Source organism: Grus americana, chromosome 5 (genome assembly GCF_028858705.1).
Source record: "Grus americana isolate bGruAme1 chromosome 5, bGruAme1.mat, whole genome shotgun sequence".
In the NCBI taxonomy this organism is placed as follows: Eukaryota; Metazoa; Chordata; class Aves; order Gruiformes; family Gruidae; genus Grus; species Grus americana.
In genome coordinates this window covers 51,919,177-51,942,104 of record NC_072856.1, presented here as the reverse complement: position 1 = coordinate 51,942,104, position 22,928 = coordinate 51,919,177, and the positions used below count along the sequence as shown (strand labels likewise).

Genomic DNA, 22,928 nt, shown 5'->3' with positions numbered 1-22,928 from the left:
ATGACCATGCAACTGTTATTGCCATGGTTCGTTATGTTATGTCAAAGGGGACAATGATTGTTTTTCCAACAAAACACTCTCAATTTAGTGAAACTAAACTGGTATCAATTACAAGCCAGAAAGGTTCAAAGGAGATCATCATCTCTCAAATGCTGCAGGGTTGTTGGTTTTTATTGCTAATTTGTGCATGTTTTGACAGTAATCACTGAACCCTTTGGTGTTTCCAGAGGTTCCCATGGTGCTGCTCTGAGAAGTTTTGGCAGATTCTGCAGGCCTCAGATCAACAGCAGGAGGATTTATTCACCAGCATGTATTGGGTTTATTCTTTCACTTCACACATCAGAGCTTCAAGCCTACATATTTTTGTCATAATACTTTAAAAAGAAAATGTGAAATGTAAAATTAAATGGATACTAAAAACTTGACATCTAGTCGATCTAAAAAATAGCTTTTTGTCCTTCTGAGATTGTCTGTGGTTTTACAGAAGACTTCACTTGCTCTTCTGTTTTACCTTGCTGTAAGAAATGCCAGTATGAAGAAAACTAGATATACTTCACTGTCCTGTGAAGAAATAAATGGAGAAAAAAAAGCAAAAAAGAGATTTCAACTAAATTAGTTATATGTTTTATGTGTAATTGCAGAAGGAAAATTCAAAACTTACTTCTGCAGAGACACATTTAAATGTTTTGCTTGCCTAGAATAAGTAAGCAGTTCCGTTACTTCTGGATGATTACTGAGGATGTGTAAGATTAAGCATGTGCATAAATCTGGATTGTATTTCAGACAGTCCACAGCACCATCTATTTTAGGCACATTTTCAATACAGAAATTCAAGAGTGTTATTCAGACTCTCTCCCCTTTGCAGATACCTGCCTGACTTACAAAATTCCTAGAGCCTCACTGTTCCTCCACAAAGTACCCAAACCACCTAAATATGAGTTCCCACGAATACTCTACAGCAATTCAGCCTGACTATCCAAACCTTGCATTCCAGGAGTCATGCAAAGAGATGTCTAAACTCTCTTTGCATCTCTTGACTTAGATTTGTTGACTTTCCTAGGCACTGGCAATTATGAATTCTGTTCAAAATCACTAGTGGTGGTGCCTAATGTTATTGCATATAGTGGGCAATGACTGAGGCAACCAATCATCTGGGAAGTCAGAAGCTTCAACTCAAAGTCCTACTTGGCCACAGGGAGGTTTCAAGCATTGGTCTCATTCCCCAGAGCAGTATCTAAACCACCAACTTGAACACAAGGCTGGGACAGAGACTTTTCTGTCCCTTCTTAGGGAACCTGGGCCACAATGCCAACTATAACAGGAGGAGAAATGGAGCATGGACATAGAGCTGCCAGGGAAGATGATGATTGTGCCACCTCTACTTATATAGTACAGTACAGTATAGCAAAGTCCTGACACTGTCACCACTTCTGAATGCTGTTAAGGGGTCATCTTTCATCCCTACCCTGTGAAAATGAGATTCTTCAGAGGAATCTGCTTCTGGAAAAACCGCTCCTGTCAGCCCCTTAGCTTATCACAGCAGAGAGCTGGCTCAGGTAAAGATCCCCGGGGGCTTCTCCAGAGCTCTGTCCTAGAAGAGCACTCTTCAGAAAAGAGAAGATCCAGTCCCACGCAGCCTGAAAGCCTCAGTCACGCCTGTGTTGGCAACAGGGACAAGGTAATGGTCAGGAACGAATGAACGAGTAGACAATAAGGAAATAAGGAGGCAAAGAAAAGAAAGATCAGGTACAAAGTCTGTGGTTGTTGAAAGCGATTTTATATAAAGTGGAAAAAGCATCTGAATGAAACTATTCATAACAGTGTCTGTTGGACTCCTGCTGTCATCAGACCCCACAACTTAACTGAGTGCTGAAACAAAAAACAAGACGCAGAGAGGCTCTGAGAGGGATATACTTCTCTGAATGGACTAGTTGTAAACACTACATTCTCCATTTTAGAAATAAATTTCTGAAATTAAATCCCCTACTGCTATTGTTTCTATTTGACCAAAACTGAATTAATGATTTTAGATAACAAAACCTAAGCAGTTCATGGTATTTCAGGGTCTGACCCATCTTACAGCACTAATTGTGCAGTGTTTAATTATGCATCTACTCTGCTGAGTATCTTTTTCTTTTACATTGCTTAGTTTTGTGGGACCGTGCATAGATTTACTTCTTTGGATGTCCTCTGAAAGGGCAAGTGCTAAAGACAGTACATTGTTAGAAAATCAGTAGTCATACGGTTCAAAAGTCTTTGCTCATTCTTTTGAAATGGCTGTTATTCTAAGTACTTAGAAGTTGTATTTGATGTAATTAAGGCTTTTGCTTCTCTCTATCTATAGGTCTTTGATCACCTCCTAATTAATGAAGTAATGACAACCAATTATATTTACATCTAACACAAAGCATAGTGTTAAAGTTTGTCATACCCACTTAACTTTCCATTCTGGCATGGTAACACAACGTTGTAACCTTAACATTTTCTGCCTTTCTGTTTTACTGCTGCTGGGAACATTAATCAGTAAAGTTATTCCATTTTAACATTTTAATTAAGCAGCAATTAAATATGAAGAGCTGAAATGGCTGCATAAGTCATGTCTCTCAGGATGCTTCTTCCAAGCGAAGTCTACAGAAAACTTAAAATGCATTAGAATTCTGTTGTTTTGCTACAGACAAAGCCTCATTAAAGCCATGAAAAGGAGCTACACGCCTCTCTCCAGGGCTAAATCCATGTTTTATTACTGATTTGAGTTACCTGTTCTCTGAGTCAGAGCCCTGCCAGAGCACAAGCCTCAGAACTGGAGGGGAAAGCCCACTTAACTTTCTTATGTTCACGTCCATCAGCACTGTTGGGGTTTTTGCCAAGAAGAATTTGAATTTGGCTCTGTGGTTAAGGCAGAGGTTTCTGACATCCTCTATGGAACAAAAAAGTTTATTTGTTTTCTCTGGATTCAAGTAAAATTCTGTTGGCCACCATAGATGAACTTCACTGGGCAGAACAAACTGACTTCTTACCAAGTCCCGTAATTACTTGACATGAAGAAAAGCCTGTGTTGCCAGATGCTTGATTCACTTCTAATTCTAAAAATAGAATATCTTTTAAAATATGAAAAACAATAAGGGAACAAAGAAGGAAAATTACTTAGATTCTAATTGTTGCTGCGTAGTGGAATTAACTAGGAATTTTCTAAAAAAACATTTTTTCATAGGGAAATAACAAAGCATCAAACCCAAGCGGTTCACAGAAACATTTTGGTTTTGACATATTTTTCCCAAAACAGAAACAGGATTCTGACAATTGAGAAGCCATCTTCCTTAGTGGTCTGCTAAAGAGCCCCAGTTTCCTTGGTGTGGCTGTCAGCCCTGCTCTGTGGGTCCGGAGACAAGTAACTCGTAACCCCAAAGGAACCAGCCACAGAGCCAGAGGTTCATGACAGCCCAGCTGTGCTGGTGGCTCTCGGACGCACAGCGCTCCTCGGGCTCCCTTCAGCGTGGGGAGAAACTACCCTTATTCCAGGAAAAGGTCTCCAACTGTCCCAATGCCAGAAACTTTCCAGAAACCTCTCTCCTTTTCAGATTCAGCAAGTGGAGCCCTTGGTGCACTTGGCAGCATGCAGAATCCCTGACATTACATATCTGGCTGCTCCATGTTGCTTGGAAAATTGAGAAAAAAATATTCTTGCAGACAACTTTTTGTATATGATCTGTACAAACTTTTGGAGTCTCCGTGCAAATGGTATCTTGAGCCTGAACTAGCTCCACCAGGTCACCTGCTTCCCCTAACTCTTTTGAACACGCTGGTATTGCATGTTGTCCTCTAGCACTCTAATTGAGCACTAACGCTGTGTCCTGGGACAATTCCAGAGTTCAAGGGTTTAGTGGGCCAATTACTAGCTAGCTCCTTTTGAGTGTCTGTTTTGTAAACAGTTGTGCTAAGAAACACATTTTAATTTTTTAACTTGATCTGTAATTGTGAATTATGCAGTAGCGCTGCAGAAATGAAGTCGCACATACTCTGCAGCCTAATTTACCATTAAAGGGTATTTAAAATGATGGCCAAATGTTTGGATTTACATTATTCCTGGTCAGAAGCTGAAATTCAGCTGGAGTCGGGAGGAGATTGCCCCCTTAATATCCACCTTTTCGTGGCTAGTTATCTGCACTCCGTGATTTTGGCATTACAGCAGAATATAGGGCCAGGCCCTAAGGAAACTAAGACTTGCAGAACAGAATGGAAGAATGAGGAAGAAAATATTTTTGCTGAAAACAAACCCTTACTCAGCTACAAAAGGCATAATCCCCCAGCAGGGAGGGAATGGTGAGGCACTGGAAGAGGTTGCCCAGAGAAGCCGTGGATGCCCCCTCCCTGGAAGTGTTCAAGGCCAGGTTGGATGGGGCTTTGGGCAACCTGGTCTAGTGGAGGGTGTCCCTGCCCATGGCAGGGGGGCTGGAACTAGATGATCTTTAAGGTCCCTTCCAACTCAAACCATTCTATGATTCTATGGTGGCCTGGATACTGTGGGCCAGTAAGACAGATCCCGCATCCCTGGTTACAGGAGACTCTTACAGCAGCCAGTATTAGATAAATGCTTCTACATACTGCTTTGCTGAGAGCATCTTCCTTCTCACAAATCATAGGCATCATTCAAGGCACGAGAGTTCAGTTTTTCCAGTTATATAATTTGGGCACAGCTCCAGTTAATAGATAGGATAACAGACAAAATAACACAGGGAGAGAAAAGGGGACTGCATTTTCAATCAAGATGCTATTTAAGATGAAAGGGAAATAAATTATGTGATTTTCATGTTTCAGCCTAATCAGACAAGTCTCCCCTGCTGTGGATACTTACTGTTTTCCTGTAAATTCATAGCCCTTTACATTTATTCCTTTCCTCCACAGCTATTTTAACATACAGCTTAGGCACCTCACCTTTCTACTATCACAGCGAGGCACAAGCTGGCTTCTGATGCCGCAGCCTCCTGACTGCAGGTGGCTGTACCGCGGACCACTGGCCTGTGCTGGGAGCACGTGCTGGGAAGCACTTACGAAGTCAGAGCACCACTTCTTCTCACCCATATTACTTGCTTTGATTTTCCTCTATGCTGATCAGGTGCTGATTCTCTCTCAACCCTAAGATGTCTGAAACTAATACTTAAATGTGCTTCATGCTTTTTTTTTTTTTTAATTACTCATTATGTCAGGAGTTGACATGATTTTGTCAGGATTGCAAACACTTGCCAATGCTCCCCCTTTAATCTGCCAGGGAGGCAATTCTAGGTATGAGACTGTTGTATCTCACAGCTCTAGCAGCAAATAAACACATCACATACTGAGCTGATATTTTTGTATGCTTCTGAGCTGCTCATTTTCATGCTAGATTTGGGCCACTCCCTATTACTTCCTTCTTGTGCAACATGTTCTGTCAGGGAAAAAATGATCTGTTTGCAATTGAAAGTGCTGCTGATATAATGCATTGCTCTAAGAAAAAGAAACCATAGATGAAGAAACACTATTTTAAGTCATTTACTCTAGCCAGCACTTGATTCACCCTAGTATGGACAGAGTTACACTCCTAGTAGATTGCTCTATTGCAAGGAAATTTTCTCCTGAGCAACTGTGCATGCATGTGTGCATGTGTGTGCGTGTCAGCAGGATCATCCCCGGGACCCCATCGAATCTGAGCAGTTTTGAATTCCAGCTAGGATTGCACAAGGCACTCTGAGAAAGGATGCCCCACAAGTATGCAGAATCAGTGACAGTTAACACACTTGTTCTGCCCTTTCCTCACTCAACTTCAGTGACTTCTTAAACACCAGCCTGACTGACTGGGAGCCAGGTGTCTCCTTATCCTGCAGGTGAATTTTCTGCCATCAAGGTAGGTCCTTGTCAGCGGCACTAGCAGTGTGATCTAAATCTCTGCAGCAAGGACTGTGCAGAAATCTGCAAAATTTGTTAAATCCTTAGCAAGGTTCCCAGCACGCTGGGACAGCACGGGAGAAGGTTCTAAGCAGGACTGTCAGGCTGAAGCTGAGACAGAGGGAAGTGATGTATATAGAGAGATCGTTTTTGCTTTAATTAGATTCCTGGTTCACGTTAGTTCCTTGTTCAGGAAATTCTTACAACGGTCATAGGAATCCCTATCCATACATACAGATGAAGTTTTAACTTCTGTGCTATTGATTAGGATGAGTTACACAAATTTTAAGCCCTTGCCACAGGTAAAACACCAACCGTAACCGCTCCAAATGACTGTATTTTCTACAAATGCTCTAAGTGATTAGAATGTTTCCCACTGAAGTGGTAAGAAGAAAAACAGGCATTCCCCGTGTAATGTAAATGGACAGACACCATTAATGAATGGATCCTTTCATTACATTAAAGGTTTTTCCTCTTCAGGAACTACAGATATGCCAGCTACCAACAAAGCCTCAAGCTCCAGGTCCTTAATGAAGAAATGAAATATTGGAGGAACAAGCACCTGTGTGATGCCGTAATTGTCATGTGTAAGGGATGAAATCCATCTTAGGACTCATTAAAGCAAGCAGTCCAGGAACACACAAGCCAAGAGCTTTTGGAGCATAGCTTCAGTGTTGAAAGGCAAGTGTCTATATTCAACATGTTCTTTAGACCTATGTCTCCAAAACATCTGGAATATTTGCAAATGAGGGGAAAAGGCATTTAGCCTGGATAATATTCAGTGGCACTAAAAGCCAGCTGGATCACTTCAGTTTGAGCAAGGGCTAGTGAGTATCTGTGCTGCTGCTGAAGCTCAGCAGGTGACTCCAAGCCTGTGATCCTCATCCTCAGCACTTGCCTGCCCACTGGCCCTTGACGGGGAGGTCCTTTTCCTCTGCAGCTGCCATGATCTCTTCTACTGGCCACCTTCTCCTCATTTCTGCCTGCTCACTGCCCAGGCACCTGCTTTAAAAAGAGTGGTGATACCCAGCTGACTGCAGCTCTGCCTTTAAGCATGGACAGAAGATTAAAAGCAGGATTTACATCTTCTTCTCTGATGGGCTATTTAAGTTAATGAGCCTCGGAAGTAATGGAAAAGAACTTTAGGAAGAACAAATACATAAACTAGTACTAATGGATTATATTTGATGTTTTTTTATTAAATGGCAGCAAAATTTTATTTTTAAAATGCAAGTCTGCTCTGAAACATGACTGTAAAGTCACCTACTAAACAAAGCAGATCTGTTCTGTATGTATTTTGAGTCATGCCAATGTTTTCTTTAGGGTGAGAAGGCTCTGCAGACAGGTTGTACCTAACATTTAATTTAGCCCCTTGAATGTGGGTAAGATAAAAAAATTAATCTCAAAATTATCTGCCCTTCTGTGCAACAGCCTCTCCCAGATGTGACATAGACTTGTAGACTAAATAAAATGTTATTTCAAAAAACAGTATTTTGTCCTTGATTTGAGTAGCCAAACACTTTACAATTGTATAGAAATATACTGCAAAAGATGGCTTTTAAACTGATTGCAAACTCACCCACCTTGTCATTTACATGCTTAACTTTAAACATATCAGGAAAACAGTTCCAAAGTTTCTGCAACAAAACCTCATCGAGTTAATTTCTTTTTCCAGTACCATCCTCAATCAGCTCTTCAAGCAGGAGATAATTCTTTCTGGGGGAGCGACAGAGAAAAACATCGCTAACAAACAGGAGCATTTCTCTTTATAAAAGGACAATTTGCAAAGCAGTAACACAGCTCTGGCTGCATAAATTATAAAATATTTAGTATCTAGTTATGACAAGCTTGTTACATGCTACCTCCTAATCCTCCGCTCTTTTGGATTCCAGACAAAGAAATTGGAAGGAAGAAATGTGGGGAACCTTGAAATTGTCACTAATGGCCCTCAAGAGTAAATGAGGGCACTCAAGAGTAAATGTTTTATTTCTTTGCAATACTTCAATATTAATAACTTCTGAAACACATTTCCTTCCAAAATGATTTTTTGAGATAAACTAGGGTTGTCTTGTCACCGGCACTGACCTACAGCAGTCCTGCCATGAAACAAGGCTGTAATGTAATAGCAAACAAACCCCCATGAGATATCAGAGAACAGCCAGAATACAGTGTCCAGCTGCAAATGTGGGGAGAATTCCTTTTATGTACCTGTACCAGGAGCATCCAAATTAAAATATGGGCAAGGCTAAAGTCTTACTCTTACAGAGGGTGCCAGGACAGTTCTAATAATAGGGGGTTTTGGTTTACAGCTCACCCGGAAGACAGCATCTCCTTCAGCACAAGGATGTTTGAATTTGTGGTGAAGTAGCACTTCAGAGGAAGGAATGGCCAGTACTGTTCCCTGGAGCATGCAGGACAGTCTTAAGAACCTTCTCATTGAGCTGCAGACCAGGCTTGCACCTGCCTACTCTATGAACCAGGAACATTACAGCCTCAGATGGACAATGCAGACTCTAGTTCTTTGGGCAGATGAAAATTCTTGTTTAAAGCATTATACATAAAAGATGAAAGGAAGAAGGGCAGCCTGTGTAACAAAATTAACTCCTACTTAGAAAAAGAGAGAAACTGGCTATTACAAAATATAATTTTTTTTACAACAAACAGCACCACAGTGCCACTGCACAGCATACAGGGGATGGAAAAGAGATGTGATGTAGGGAGAATGCAAAAGGAAGGAATAAAATAAAGGAATTAATCTGGAATATGAAGGAAAAGTTGCATTTAAAGGAAAAGTTGGATTTAAAGAGAAGCTTCTACCCAAACAGCACTATCCCATTTAAATTTTTGTAGAAATTACATCAGAAAAAAATCAGTTTCCGCTTCTAACTGAACTGTAACATTTCCTTATTTTCAAAGCAATTCGTGGAACATGCTGGTTTTGCTCTAACTAGCTTTAGATTTCTGAGCTTGACTATATAAGTAAGTTTATGTGGGTGCTTAAGAACACAGAATTCAGTATCATGCCTGTTTGGTAAGTATTGTCCTCTCCCAGACAGAATCAGCGAAGCTCAGCTGCCTGCACAGGCTCCACATACACTGCTGGCATAAATAAGAGAATCACGAGTACAGATGTACACAAGGAACAGTCTATTTTAGCAAGAAGGCTGGACAGCTGTTGCTGTGAATTGCTGACTAATTACTGCAAGAGAGTGTTGCAGAAAAGTACAAAATGGATGCAAATACATGCTTAAAATAGAAAACTGTTTTTAGTCTGCATCTTTAATACATTTAAATTCAATGTTTTGCTACTTGTTTTGCTTTTTTATAAAGTTACAGTTTTACACTGAAGCAATAAATACTTTCCACTTTAGTTTTGTAATAACTGAAGACTATCAGATTTTCAGCAGAACTGCTTTCTATTAAAACGTGTCACACTGAAAACGCTCATAATTTCTTCTGTGTGACTAGCATCACATTTAGGGTCTTATTCTTACTGTAAGAACAAAACCACCTCAAACTTAAAATATGAGGTTGCAAGAAGCCTGGGCTATATTTTCAATTGGCAGCACCTTCTAATATATTCAATCTTCACAAGTCAAGAAGACTGAAACACTTCCACAAGCTATATTCTTCCTTCACAGATGGCAATGTGAAATCAATGGAACACTTAAGCTACATGAATGCTATACAAATCCCAACCTTACAGTCCTATATATTTTTCCTGGCAATTTAAATTATATAATAATATTTCAAGTAATACTATTAATAAACTTTTTCATTTTTAATATTGAAACAATTCTGTTTTGAAGTATTTTTTACTGCACTAAAAAAACTTTAATATGTTAACTGTTGGTGCACCAATCATCTGCACAAATGCTTCACTTTAACAGCTGAAATAATTTCACTGAATAAACAGTACTATCCATATGAGTAAACATAAACAGTAATCAAAGCCCTTATTTTCAGTATTTTATATCTGGACTAAACTATTCTAAAATTCAGATAAGACAGTCAGCTAATATTGGGATTTAAGTTTGCAACCCTTCCAGCATTTATGATTTAATTAGCACAACTTTCATATTCTTTGTATATAAGTGGGCTAATCCAAGTTAAAACAATTATTTTATATTACTAACTAGAATATAAATAATTATTTGAACTGACTAGTTTTTAATCACTTAAGTCAATATAGTCCCTTTCTTATTTTTTTGAACAATTTCACTATGTGGTATACTTAGACCCTCTTTACTCCTAGCGTTCATGCACTGGACAAACTAAGACTGCTCCCATAGTCAGCAAGTAATTTGTTTAAATTAGTGTTTTTCTTTCCTCCATCCAACTTATCCCACTTCATGGCATGTCTAATGCTCTTAGCTCTGAGTAAAAGGAGGCTTTTACTTTCAATTAAAAAAAGTAATTTTCTCTCCAGGAAATCGGAAAACTTAGTACCTCTCCAGTCAGAAAACCCTCATTTACTGTGTGCTCCAATATGTAGAATTAATCTCCAGCTCAGCCTGCAGCATGCTCCTCAGGAAACTTCTGGCTTGGAAAATCATAGATGCCTTAGAAGTAAGTATGAGGCTACATTCTACAAGTAGTAGAATTATAGCAGGGAGAAGACCTTTTCACAAGGTGAGTAGACTGGAGAGTGGCCTGTCTAGAGAATGGACCCATTCGCCAGTTGGCCCATCTGGAGAAAGCCAACATCTACCAGAGCTTTCCTTGGCCTGATATTTGTACGCTTGGTCTTCGCCAGGGAGCTGCAAAAGCAGCCATTCCTCATCTACTCACCTTTCTCAAAGGGATGCAGTGTCAATAGCTTGGGGAAGGATGCTGGATGGTCCAGTGCGGCTTGCAGTGTTCCTTCCAATGTTCACCTAGCAAACTCACATTTCCTTTGGACACACAGACCTCCTATAAAGTCCCTGCTGCATGTTACCTGAATGACTACGTTCCATTTTCAGCAGCGTTTATTGCAAAAGATGCCTTGGTTTGGGATTATATGGACTTTTGAAAGTTTAGTTCTGTTAAGTCACTCCTGAATATAGGATTTGGCTATCCAAATCATTTAGGGCTTCCAACAATTTCAGATTTTGAGAGTTTTTATCTGTGTCTGAAAGGTGGGCTCCCACAACAGTGGCCTCAGCCATGTCCAACCCTATATGAAGGCAATGTCTGGACTTGCCCAGCCACCCTTCCTCCCTCTATTTCCCCCCATCCCCTGGTTTCTGCAGGAAAACAATGCAAATGTAGAGCCCAAAAGTGAGAAATGGTTTATATTGCAAGGTCTCTCTTTTGAACAAGTGAGAGATGAAGGGAGCAGTGGAGGATAGCTTGGTTTTAATGGAATTTCATTGCCTTAAGTCTTCACCTGTTGAGTATGGATAACAGTACTCTCCTCCTGCTCTTGGTCTCCAAGTCATACTAGTAGTATAACACTAGCAGAAGGAGGTACAATTAATTACAGCGGCCAAACTAGACACTTCCAGCAAAGTACTTAGCTCCTTACAGGACCAGATTCTTCAAAGTAAAGATCAGTTTATTTTTAGCTGTGGTTTTAATTAATATTTTTCCATCCTTTTTTTTTTTTTCATTCCAGCAGCAGTAAAGATATTGTTATATCTGATTTCACTGCTTTAATTAAGTGCTGCTCAGTGCACGATCAGTTCTATTTTAGGCTGTTTTAAAGTTTATTTGAGATGTATACTAAGCAGGGCAACATAATTGCACATGTCAAAGCCCGCTTCATCCTAATAATAAAATGTTGCTTTGATTTCCCAAAGGTTTTAAAAAAATAAATCTATGAAGTTCCATGTAAATTTGTCACAAAATTCTTTTTATCTGCATTCTAAAAATACAAGTGAAAAATTGCCAAAAAACAAGATCCTATATGCAGTGTGCTGAATACCTTGCTTTTTTTTTTTTTTGAGGGTAAGAGGGGTAATGAATACATGCTATCATAGAACCTGGGGAAAAGAGCTCTGGCAGAGGCAAAAAGGTCATCTCATCCATCCACTGTCCAATGATGGAAGATACAGATCATTTCCTTCTAGACCCTGTTTCTAGAAACAGCCCAAATCTGAAAACTGTATTCCAGACAATGCTTTCCAGTACAACATATAGTTGAAATATTATGCTGCAATCTTCCCCATACATTTAAATGCGATTTAAAAATTTTTTTTTTTTACAAAGGCATAGCAACAGTTCTGGACCAGAGACAGGTGGCAGGCACCTGCAGAACCCCATTTGAGACATCCTTCTATTCTGACAGTGATCCAGTGAAAACTAGTCAATGAGTACAATTTTCAGCTGGTTCCATTGCTAATTCATCACAACCACATTTCCTCAGGTTGCTTTATCAAATGTGAGGCAATGTCACAAGTCATGCTAAAGTCAAGATATCTGTTATCAGTTGCTTATTTCTTATCCACACGGCTAGTTACCTTGTCATACAACAAAATAGAATAAATTTGACAAGATCTACTTTTGGTAATTTCATGCTGATCATTACTTGACTCCTTTTTTTCCATTTTGATGTTTACAAATAGTTGATCTGATTACCCATTCAAGTAATTTTCAGTGAATTAAGGTTAAGTTGTTTGGGCTATAATTTTCTTTGTTAATTCCTTCCTGTCATCATCCCTTTTTTAACGACTGGCAAAATGATTGTCATTATAATTTGCCTGGAATTTCAGCCCCATCCATGAGTTGCCCAAGGGCTCCTTATTGCTTTAGTCATTTCTTTGAATATTTTAGAATGCAGTTGAGTTGGCTTAAATGATTTGAAAAGATCTAACAGATTTAGGGATTCTAACCCATTCTTTCCCCTTTATCACAAGAATTAATTGTACCACACATCAGTTCAGAGTTGACCTTTTCAGGAGACTGACACAAAAAAAGGCATTAAACATTTCACCCTTCTTGGAATCATTTGTTGAGAGCTCTTCCTCTTTTCTATACAGCAGACCAATATTTTTCTTAGTCTTTCTCAGCAGTATTGGGCTGATGAATGAGTTCGCATCCCCCTTGATACCCCTTGCTAATAGCATTATGTGTTGAGAGACTGGACTTTTTATTCTGTCCCTGTATTTCCATATTATTCCTTTTATTTGTCTTCACTGATCTCATTTTCTATCCATTTTCTGTATGCTTCCTTCTTGTGACTGAAATCAATAACTACCTAAAAATTTAGACATGTTTGTCTCTTATGACAGTTCCTGTCCTCCTTCTACATTTGGATCATTGAGCCAGCATCATTCATATCTTTTGTCCGAGAAACTGCTAGCCTGCCTTAACTCATTTTTTCTTTAGTGTTGGTTCCTCTGAGATTTCACACTGCAGATCTCTGAGTTTATTAAAAGTTTTGCTCTTGAAATCCCCTGCTTTTCTGTTCTTCCTCCTTCTCTTCTAAAGAATAATGAACTCTGCCACTCTGCAGTCACAGGAGTTGCCTTCTACACTTCCATTGAAACTAGGCTACAGTCAAATCCAGAAAGGTTTCCTCTTAAGTTGTTTCTACGTTTCAAAAACTTGCTAGAGAACTTGTGCTCATGTCCCAGCACATACACCTGTAAATAGATAAATCCCCTATTATAATCAAGTCATACCCTGGAGAATCTTGCCAGCTCCTCACAAAAAAACTAATCCCAATCTTCCTGAGAGTGTTTAACAGATAAAATTATTTCCTCTACAGACTTTAGAGTGCTTTTAACTACTTACTGATCTCATTCAAGAGAGTGAGAACGTGTGGCAGAGAAGTTATAGTCAGTGTTGCCAACAGTGGTGTGCTACTGCCTGGGTGCCCATCTTCAGATTGCTACGGTGGGATTTATTTCACCTAAATTTCAACACCTATAGTATAAATATCTACCTCTGCGCTTGGCACCTCAGCTGTTTTTTTCCAGTCAGCGAAGACAAACAGACACATTAGGACATATTAATTAATCTGACCTATTTTAGATATCTTCTGTAAAAATAGATGACTTGACTATCACTTGAAGACTCTGGCACTAACAGAAGTAATAAAATTTACACAGGAGAACTGACCTGGCCTTTCCCCTAACCTTGTGGGTTACAACCATGTGGTTTAACCTTGTTTCAACCTTGTTTCAACATGCTAGGCTACCACTCCTGTACCTTTTTTAGATCTTGCCCGTAAAAGGATTTCCAGGTTGATTTAATTCCATGCTTCCTTTCTATTACATGGTTTGCTTTGTTTGAAGATTTCTGCTTTGTCCTGCATATAGCAGAGACTGGTGGCCATCCTGTCATTGTAATTGCCATTCTCCTTCTCACATTTTTTCCTACATCTTTGCTTTATACAGATCTGTCATATCTTAAAGAAAGCTTTTGGTAAAAGTTATAGCGAACCATTCACTTGAGCATCTAAGTCTTTCAAAGGTGGGTAATGTTCTAGTTTTATTAAGAGATGCAGTCCTTGGCTGGTAGCAATTAAGAGTTAAGTGAGTTGACAACTACTTGGTAGTCCCTGTAAAGCAAGTAAATGGTCTCAGTTCACCTGCAACTTCCCTACAGCACTCCTTACTGGCTAACACAGAACAGGAGGTGGGGGGAGAGAAAGAGATGAAGGATAGGAATGTAAAGTGAAGAGCCTTTTGCTCTAGAGATGCCTTTCCTGAAGCACCCTCCCAAGCCCAAAGGACGGGAATCAGTCCCATCTTCACTCTCAGAACACACGTGTCTTTTAGGCTGCATTTTTAAAGATGACCTATAATTAATGGAAAACTTTTTTATATACAATAGACAAAACTTTCTTCTCAAAGTATCAAAATCAGAGAGGAAACGTTCTTCCCTTTTTTTTTTCCCCCGCTCTGCCAGCTCCTTGCATGTCAAATAAACCTCCTGGTTTGCTGCTTCTAATTTTATCCTTTCTGGCTACTATATGTTTCCTCTTGTTGCCATGAGGCAAGCTTCTTGTTCCTCTTTCTTTTGTAGCTCCACTTTTAAGACATCTATTGAGCAAGATATTTTTTATCTTTAAAATCTACTTTGCAGTCCTCTTAATGCAAATGCTACATTGGGGAAAAAAAAAAAACAACAAACCTGTTCTGTTCTATTTACACAATGAAGGCCAGCAGGATTGTTTCAAAACCTTCTGAAAAAACAGCCTCCAAAGCAATCAGTGTAACAATTTGTTTTTCCATTTTGTTTCTTGTATATCTGTGAAATATTTCAAAGCAAAATGTTCCCTTCTAAATTTTCTCCTTGCTCAATGTTACTTAACCAGATGCACTTTTCACTTTTAAATTATCACCATACAGTTGTTGATACATTAATTCTGCAATGACATTTTTATGAAGCCGTTTCTTGTATACTATTTCTGCTCATCAGTATTCCTAGTTTTCTGCACTGAAACTAAGAGATCTTTGAATATTTTGTCATCGTGGAAACTAATTATCATTGTAAAAGTATGCCAAAAGGGAAACGACAGCAGACGTGATATTCAGTAACCTGTCATCCACCTTTTCAGGGTACAAGTGGAATATGCTTGTCAAGGCAGGGACTGCAGGATGAGGCACATTCAAAGGGAAAGAGAGAACAGGTGTCACACTAACTCAAGCAGTCATGACCCGCATTGATATTTGAGGTATTCCTATCCTGCTGGTCACTCTACAATAGAAGAAAATAGGGAAACCATCAATAAGTTACCTTCAACAGAGCTTGCTGGAACTAAATGTTTATTTCTAATTGTTTATCTGAAAGAGAATCTGAACAATCTGGTGCAATCTTGGCATTTCTGTTGATGAGTATGTCAAGATGACAAAAAAGTACTTTATATCCAGGAAGGGACTCAGGCTTGGTGTCTTCAGGAATGTGATCTACTCCTTGCATGCTCTGGTTTTGTACATCATACCAGGGAGAAGGTAGGCACCTCAGAAGGGTATCTGAAACAGCCCCCATGCCAAACAAGATGTTCTTCACAGGAATGTCTCCATCACTGAGAGCAGCCTTGGTGAAAAGCATCTTGGAATCAGTAAAGGATCCATAAAACTGACAATTATGTACACATCGCCCTCCACTAAATGTAGCCTTCATCAAGAATAGCCAGAATGTGAGAGCTGTGGTCAAAGCAGGGAACCGAAAACCAAACTCCTCTTCTTGTGGCAGAACTTTAATCACTGTGCTTTTATTCAACAGCTGCATGCCACTGTTTTTAAGGAGAAGAGGGATCTCTTTTAAAGAAAATGTATAGGGGGTTGCATTCGGGACAGAATTCAAGGTCTGACGGTGTCTTCTGAAGTTCACGATTAGGCGACTGACATTCAGGGACAAGAATGACAATACACTTTATGGTCATAAAAATGAGCTTAGCCTCTCTGAGTCAAAGAATAGTTTCATTCACACTGCTGGGCTGAATAATGTGAAGCAGAGAGATGACACACTTTATTAATGAATGAGGGGCACAGCTAGGAGCATAACTAAAAGCACTGACTTGCATTACTTTCCTCTACATGGTAGGATACACTTGCCACATACGCACAACTTCCTTGAAGTGTTGGCTCACCCAGAGGAAAGAAAAGACCAGAATCTATGATTAGAAAAATCCAGAAACAGAATGACTCTATAAAAAAGAAAATGCTAGGTCCTGTGAGCTTATCTCATTGTCCCACCTGGGATTACGGAGTCCTAGTCATAGTTCAGTGGCTAAAGCAGGTCATTTTGAATTATTAGGGCTACTGGCAGCATAAACAATATTCAAAGAAGAAAAATGTTAGCTGGGAGAACAACACATCTTGTGCTGTACAAGTTCAAACAGTTCAGGCATGGTACGGTTAAGTAATGGCACATCCTTCGGTGTCTGTGACACCAGGAGCAAGCTTGGCCCTTGGCCCCAGGTGGAGCATTCGGTGCAGTTGCCACCCTTTGTTCACTCTACATGTGGTAAAGACTGGGTGATCTGAAGTCTACAAGCAGTAGCCCAGTTCTCTGGCTTTAATGATCTCAGTGGTTTGATGGGCATTATCACACACACACACACACACACACACTTTTTGTTTGCACAGCTGTAACTCCACTCAGTAGCAGGTATTGCATTTACACAGGTGAAAATGAGGAAACCAGCACTTTCTCTGACATTGATCAGCTCTCCCTCCTTCACTCCATGTCAGAGTGTTGTAACATGGACAGTGTGGCTGTCTCACCCCGTGCAGATTTCCCCATTAGTAAATGATACTCCCATCAGCAACCCTCTCTAGGCTGCTTAAAGATGCTGCGATTCCTACCTCTGCTGTACAATATGCTGCGTGGTTGCTCCTCACTCTTTACTGTAAAAATCTCACCCTTCGCTCCAAGAAATTTTACCTCTTGGGCCTCAGGTAGTGCATCGGTGGGCAAACCTCTTTTCTCACCTTGCACCAAGACTTTAGACCTCCAGCCCAATACGCTGCAGCTTCTTGCAGAGAGGAAGGATGCAAATTTTGACAATTTCTCCAGAAAATGTACCTAATTTTGTGAAGATTATATCATTTCCTCTTTTGCCTCACTGCTTATAAACAGTTCACACAGAAAAGACAAGAGGCAACAGGCACAAATTTAAATACAGGAAATTCCATTTGAACAGGAGAAAAAAACCCTCTTGTTACTGTGAGGGCAGTCAAACAGTGGCACGGGTTGCCCTGAATGCTTATGGAGTCTCCATCCATGGAGATATCCAAACCCCAACAGGATGCGGTCCTCAGCAGAGCCAGCTGTAACTGACCCTGCTTGGAGCACAGAGGTCGGACTAGATGACCTCCAGACATCCCCTCCAACCTCCACCAGCCTGTGCAAAGGGCAGCCATATCATACGTCAGTTTGAGGAGTTGCTTCCTTTAGGCTATGCCTTTATGACAAGATACATTTTATTCCATTTACAGTTAAAATAAACAGCTTTTAATCAAGGTCATTATATGGGCTCGGGTGGGCATAAGTATTTTTTTAAAAAAAAGATAAAGAAAACAAAGTCCTTTCAATTTTGTTAAGTTACTCAAAGAAAAACAGCTGTACCTGAGATAAGGGTGTCTTGCTGTACTGATAAATTCTTCATTTGATGCAACTGAAGTCAATAATTGTTTTTATCCAATGGTTTCAAAGAGCAGAGGAGGCTCTAAATGCTGCAAATATCCAAGTGTGCTAACCCTCTGTATTGCTCAAGGGTAGTGGTGTCCACCTATCTCCAGTGGAATTGAGGGTGCCCAGGTGTCTGCCATGAAAGATAAGCAGTGACCCAATGTGTAGATGTTCAACCACCTTGGCAGCAGCTCCCTGCCTCTTGGAGGCACTACTGTCCCAAGGTACCACAGAGGTCCTGATATCTAAGGATGCCTGCTGATGGTCACAACCTTACAGTTTAATGCTGCTGAGCACCTGGAGTCTACCAAATGCTGTACCCCTCTGTATAAACGGCATAAACATTCACTGAAGTGCAAACTGGGACTTAGATCTTGGTTTACTTTCTGGTCTGCAGAATATTTTATTAGTCTATGCAAAGTGGAAGAGTTTCAATGGAAAACAGTGAGAGTCCTGACTTAAAACTCTTTGCCGGACTGGTGGTCAGGGTACTCTGCTGAGACACAGGGATGCTGCTTCAAGTCCTTGCTGAGAAAGAAGTTGCTTTGATCTCTCACATCCTGAGACAGTACTACTACCACCCGATTTCTACGCAAAAGGGACACTACCTTATGTGACAAAGGGCTGATCAGAAACTGAAGTGGGCTTATGGAGGAGCCCGCTGCACACATGCGAGCTCCTCCCTGCAGCTCAGAGTTAGGCACCCGCCTTCATGAGATGGAGAGGCTTCGACCGCATCTTCTTCCCTGCAATCATCTCCTGGCTAGTCCAGGTAGCCACCCAGTTGGGCAGGTATTAGTGATTACCTTCTTACATTTCTGTTTTTTCCACTTACCATATAGGTATCCTTAGTGCTGGATCCCACTAAGCAAAAGACACATAGGAATAAACCCTTCTATGGAACTAAATCACTAAACTGAGAAAAGACAAATTATTTATTTTTTATTAGCTCAGCTCTGTTTAGCTTTGTATTTTCTTGACAAATGAAAACAGGCTGGTTATATTTAGTTTTGACCTCTTGACTCGATGCACTGGTAGCATGCTCCGATATCTATGTGACAAACATTTTATATGAATCTTAATTAAAAAGACAGTATTATTCCCTTAGATATTGCAAAACTCTCTTCTTTCCTCTGAAAGCCAAAAATGCATGATGGTATTTCTTTCCAGTTAAAGTACAAGAAGCAGTTGATGCTACAGGTAAGGTTAGATTTGCCTTATTTACTGCAGAAGAAATAAATTTACTCTGGTGGAGTAGCAAAATAATTTTCCACTATGCAAAAGAGAAAAAAAAATAATATAAAGTTTATGAAAGAAATAAAAGATGACTGTTTCTACAACAATCTACCTGCTAAATCAAAAGCTTCTATACCAGCACATAGTAACGAGTGTAGAAAGTTAGCTGATATTAGGAATATGCCATAAAAGCACCTCTTCCTGAAAAAGTGCTTTTAACTGAAGGTACCGAATTTTTTTACCTATAGAAATGTACATAGTCACCAGAAGTATAGACTGAAAAACACATGAAATAATCCTTCCACTTTCCTCAGAACTAGCAAGGTCACAGCTGGAGTAATACACTAATTTTGGGACACTGTACTGGGGCATGAAAGAATATGCAGACCATTTGGAAAGGGCTGAGAAGAGAGCAAAAATATTGATTTGTGTAAAACAAAATCTGTTGTTAGGACCCCAATATGGTTGATAAAAACAAACGTGTGGTTGCAGAGCCTGCAGGAGAGTCGTCCTGCATGTTACAGCTGGGGGGATCTGGCCAAAGCACAACAGTCTTGTGAACATCCGGAGAGCCCAGCCTGCAGCTCAGATAAAGAGCTGGAGCACACAATCAGTCTCACAAAGCGGCACTGCTACAGAGAAGATTAAGAAAGAGTGATGCCGTTGATAAAACACACTGAGAAAGTGACACCATTGATAAGACTGAGAAAGAGCAATGCCAGGTCAAAAGAAGGGACAGAATGTAAATCGCCAAAATCCAGTGAGGATAAAAACGCACAAGGCTGGATTCCTTGTGGAAGTTGTGGGATCTCCAACATTGCAGGTTTCAAATGGCAGCTTGGACAAAAGTCTACCCGGAAAAAAAAAAAAAAGAAAAAAAAGCTGCATAGAATTGACCTCCTCTAGGAACAGAGATGGATCAGGTAGACTTTGGAGATCTGGTCCCAGCTCTCTTTCCTACGATTTTATGGCTGTTAGTTAGCAAAGGTTAGGATCAACACTGTATTTTGATCACACAAGAAACACACCTTAAAGGAGATGTTACAATGGCAAATGAACTATAGCAGTTTGCAAAAATGGGCTTAACAATGTTATAAGATACTTTAAATTACCAGTCTTGTAGGTAATAGCATAGTCCTTGGGTCTGTCTAAGGACACAAAACACCCAAACCTTGATGCCCTGAGGAAATATAAAACCAGCCCGATGACATCTTTCACAACAAAATTCATTTCAGACCTAAGAAACTCAGTGTTAGGGGGAGGTTGAGCAGAACGACTGGAAAGCCTCAGGTATTCTGTGAACTGCAGGACAGCACAAACTCACACATCCCACACAAAGCAAGGCATCTCAAAACTCCTGTTCAGAGAGCAAGTGTTAATGGCGATTTCCTGAAGAATTGCTGTTCGTAATTAAACAATCATTCCTCAGTGTGCATTTCACACGTGGAGGGAGACTGATGAGAATCGGAGATACCATTGCTAAGATTTAGTGACCCCATTTGTCACAGTGGTAGATGCACACGAGATTGCCTGTATTTAACTACAGCAAGCTCCATTTCTCCGGGGCTTTTTAGCTGTCCGCAGCCGCCTGAACGAAGCTTTTTTGTTGACATCCAGGGGCTCCCCGGGGTGCTTGTGCCAGTTCCTGGTGCTGTCCCTTTTCATCTTATTGTACTCCTGTCAGCCCCCCTGGAATTGCTATTCAGTATCACCTTCCCCCGAAGGCTCCTTCAACCTAAATAAACTTGCGTTTATTCACAAAAGAAATAAGCGGTGCCCACCAACTTGTTGATAGTGCCGCAGAGAGCCAGAAGAGCAAAAAAGCCGAGTGGTTTGAAACCCAACCTTTCCAAGTACTGCACTTTGCAGCCGGACACTACAAAATCTATTTTATGGTTCTTGTTAAGACCAGACTAGATCCTCTGAAAGGTCCCGTCTGAGCTTGCAGCCTGCGAAGCCACCTACCTCCAGACCTAAGATTTGCTATAGCAAGATTTCCCAGAATTTAAAGACATACAGCTTTTGTTTCAAGCTTTCGGCTTTGGGTGCAACTGTTCTCACACCAAGTCTGCCACCGCGTGCCGAGGCCAAGCTCCTCCGCGCAAGGACGCGAAACTCCCGCGGACAAGTCTGGGAGCCGCTGCCCTGCCCGCCCCGAGCAGCCAGCCGGGCTGCCGGCCCTCGGGCTTCCCAACCCACCTGGGGCGCGTAATAGCAGAGCGCTTTCCGCAAGTGCGGTGCTTCCCGCGGCAGTGCCTTTTTGCCAGAAGAAAGGGGGGAAAAAAGTAGCAGCGAGGAGAAAGGACCAGCCCCAGCACCGGCACGAAGCCCGCTGTAAGGCACCGCGCCCCGGGAGCTGGGGAGGAGATAAGGGGCTGCGCATCCCCGGCAGCCCTCGCCCCGCCGCCCCGGCCCCCGCCCGTCCCTCCGCGGCCGCCGGCGGGTCCCACCGCTCACCGATAGTGGAAACGACGGTGCCCACGAAGTAGAAAGCGCCGGTGAAATCCCATCGGGGCCGGATGTCATCGACGCGGATGCCGGCCACGCTGGCCTCCTCGTACTCCCGGAGGAAGTGTCGGAGCTCGGCGCGGCTGAGGTTGTGGCGCCGGGTGAAGTTCTCCAGCCGCTCCTCCCAGCGCTCCTTGGCCTCCCGCTCCGTGGGCAGCTCGATGGCCGAGAAGACGGCGGCGCCGCACAGCATGTACAGCACGATCAGCACCGCCAGCAGGAGGAACCGCGCGTTGTCCGCGTTCAGGCGACCCGCGCTGGAGCAGCAGCCGCCGCGACACGCCATCCTCCGCCCCGCGGGACCGGGCTGCCGCGCCGCCACGCTACGTCGGGGCCCTCCCGCCGCCGCCGGGCATCACGGCGCCTCCCGCCAGGCGTGCGCGGGGCCGCGGCCACAGAGCTCAGGGTGCCGCGAAGCCTGGCGGCGGTGAGCGGCGCTCCCGGGAGCCGGCTGGCACCTCCGTCCCGGGGGCAGGGCGCTGCCCCGCCGCGCCCGGCACGGCCCCGCGGCAGACAGGCTTCGGGCTGCGGCGCATCCTGCGGGCGAGGGAGCCGCCCGTCCCGTCCCGTCCCGCAGAGCCCCTCAGCCTCGCCGCGCCCCGCGCCGGGCTCCCGTCTCCACCAGTTTCATATCCCCTTCCATCCCCCGCCCCAAGCACGTTGGAGCGGGGCGCAGGGACAGGCACCGCCAAGCGCCTCCTGCCTGGCGGGGGTGTGTGTGTGTGAGGCGGGACCGGCGACAGCTCGCCCCGCCGCCCTCCCCCGCTGCCGCGGGGTACCTCCGCCCCGGGCCGCGGGGGGCGGCTGGCCCTGACCCCGGGCCGCCCGCGCCATGGCCACCGGGGAGCCTCGGGCCGGGCCCCTGAGAGAAGCTCCCCTCAGCAGAGGCGCGGCCGCCGCCCCGAGGGTCTCCCCGGTGCTCTGGGCAGGGCAGCGGGAGGCGGGTTGGCACCTGGCAGCGCGGGCTGCCGGAGGGCGGCTGCCCCGCGGCCTCCACCCCTCAGAGGGGCGGGGGGCCCCGCAGCGCTCGCGGCCTTCCCGCCCGCTGAGGGCTGCCGTCCGCCCCGTCCTTTGCCCAGCCCCGGGCCGTGGGGCTGCGGAGCGCTGTGAGGGTAACGGGGCCTCCTGCAGAGACCAGGAGTAAAAATCTACAGTTGATGATATGCCCCTACTATCAAAGCAAGAAAAATTACTCC

General features: G+C 42.7%; 1 protein-coding gene across 1 annotated transcript in view; it reads right to left on the bottom strand.

Annotated features, from left to right (window-relative positions):
- The window catches only part of KCNK13 (potassium two pore domain channel subfamily K member 13), a 70,355-nt gene extending 47,772 nt beyond the window's left edge, over positions 1-22,583 (bottom strand). Inside the window, exon 1 of the mRNA XM_054828960.1 lies at positions 21,682-22,583. Coding sequence (XP_054684935.1) covers positions 21,682-22,018 — 337 coding nt within the window. The 5' untranslated portion in view covers positions 22,019-22,583. The remainder of the gene's footprint in view (positions 1-21,681) is intronic.
- Positions 22,584-22,928: the final 345 nt, after the last annotated feature.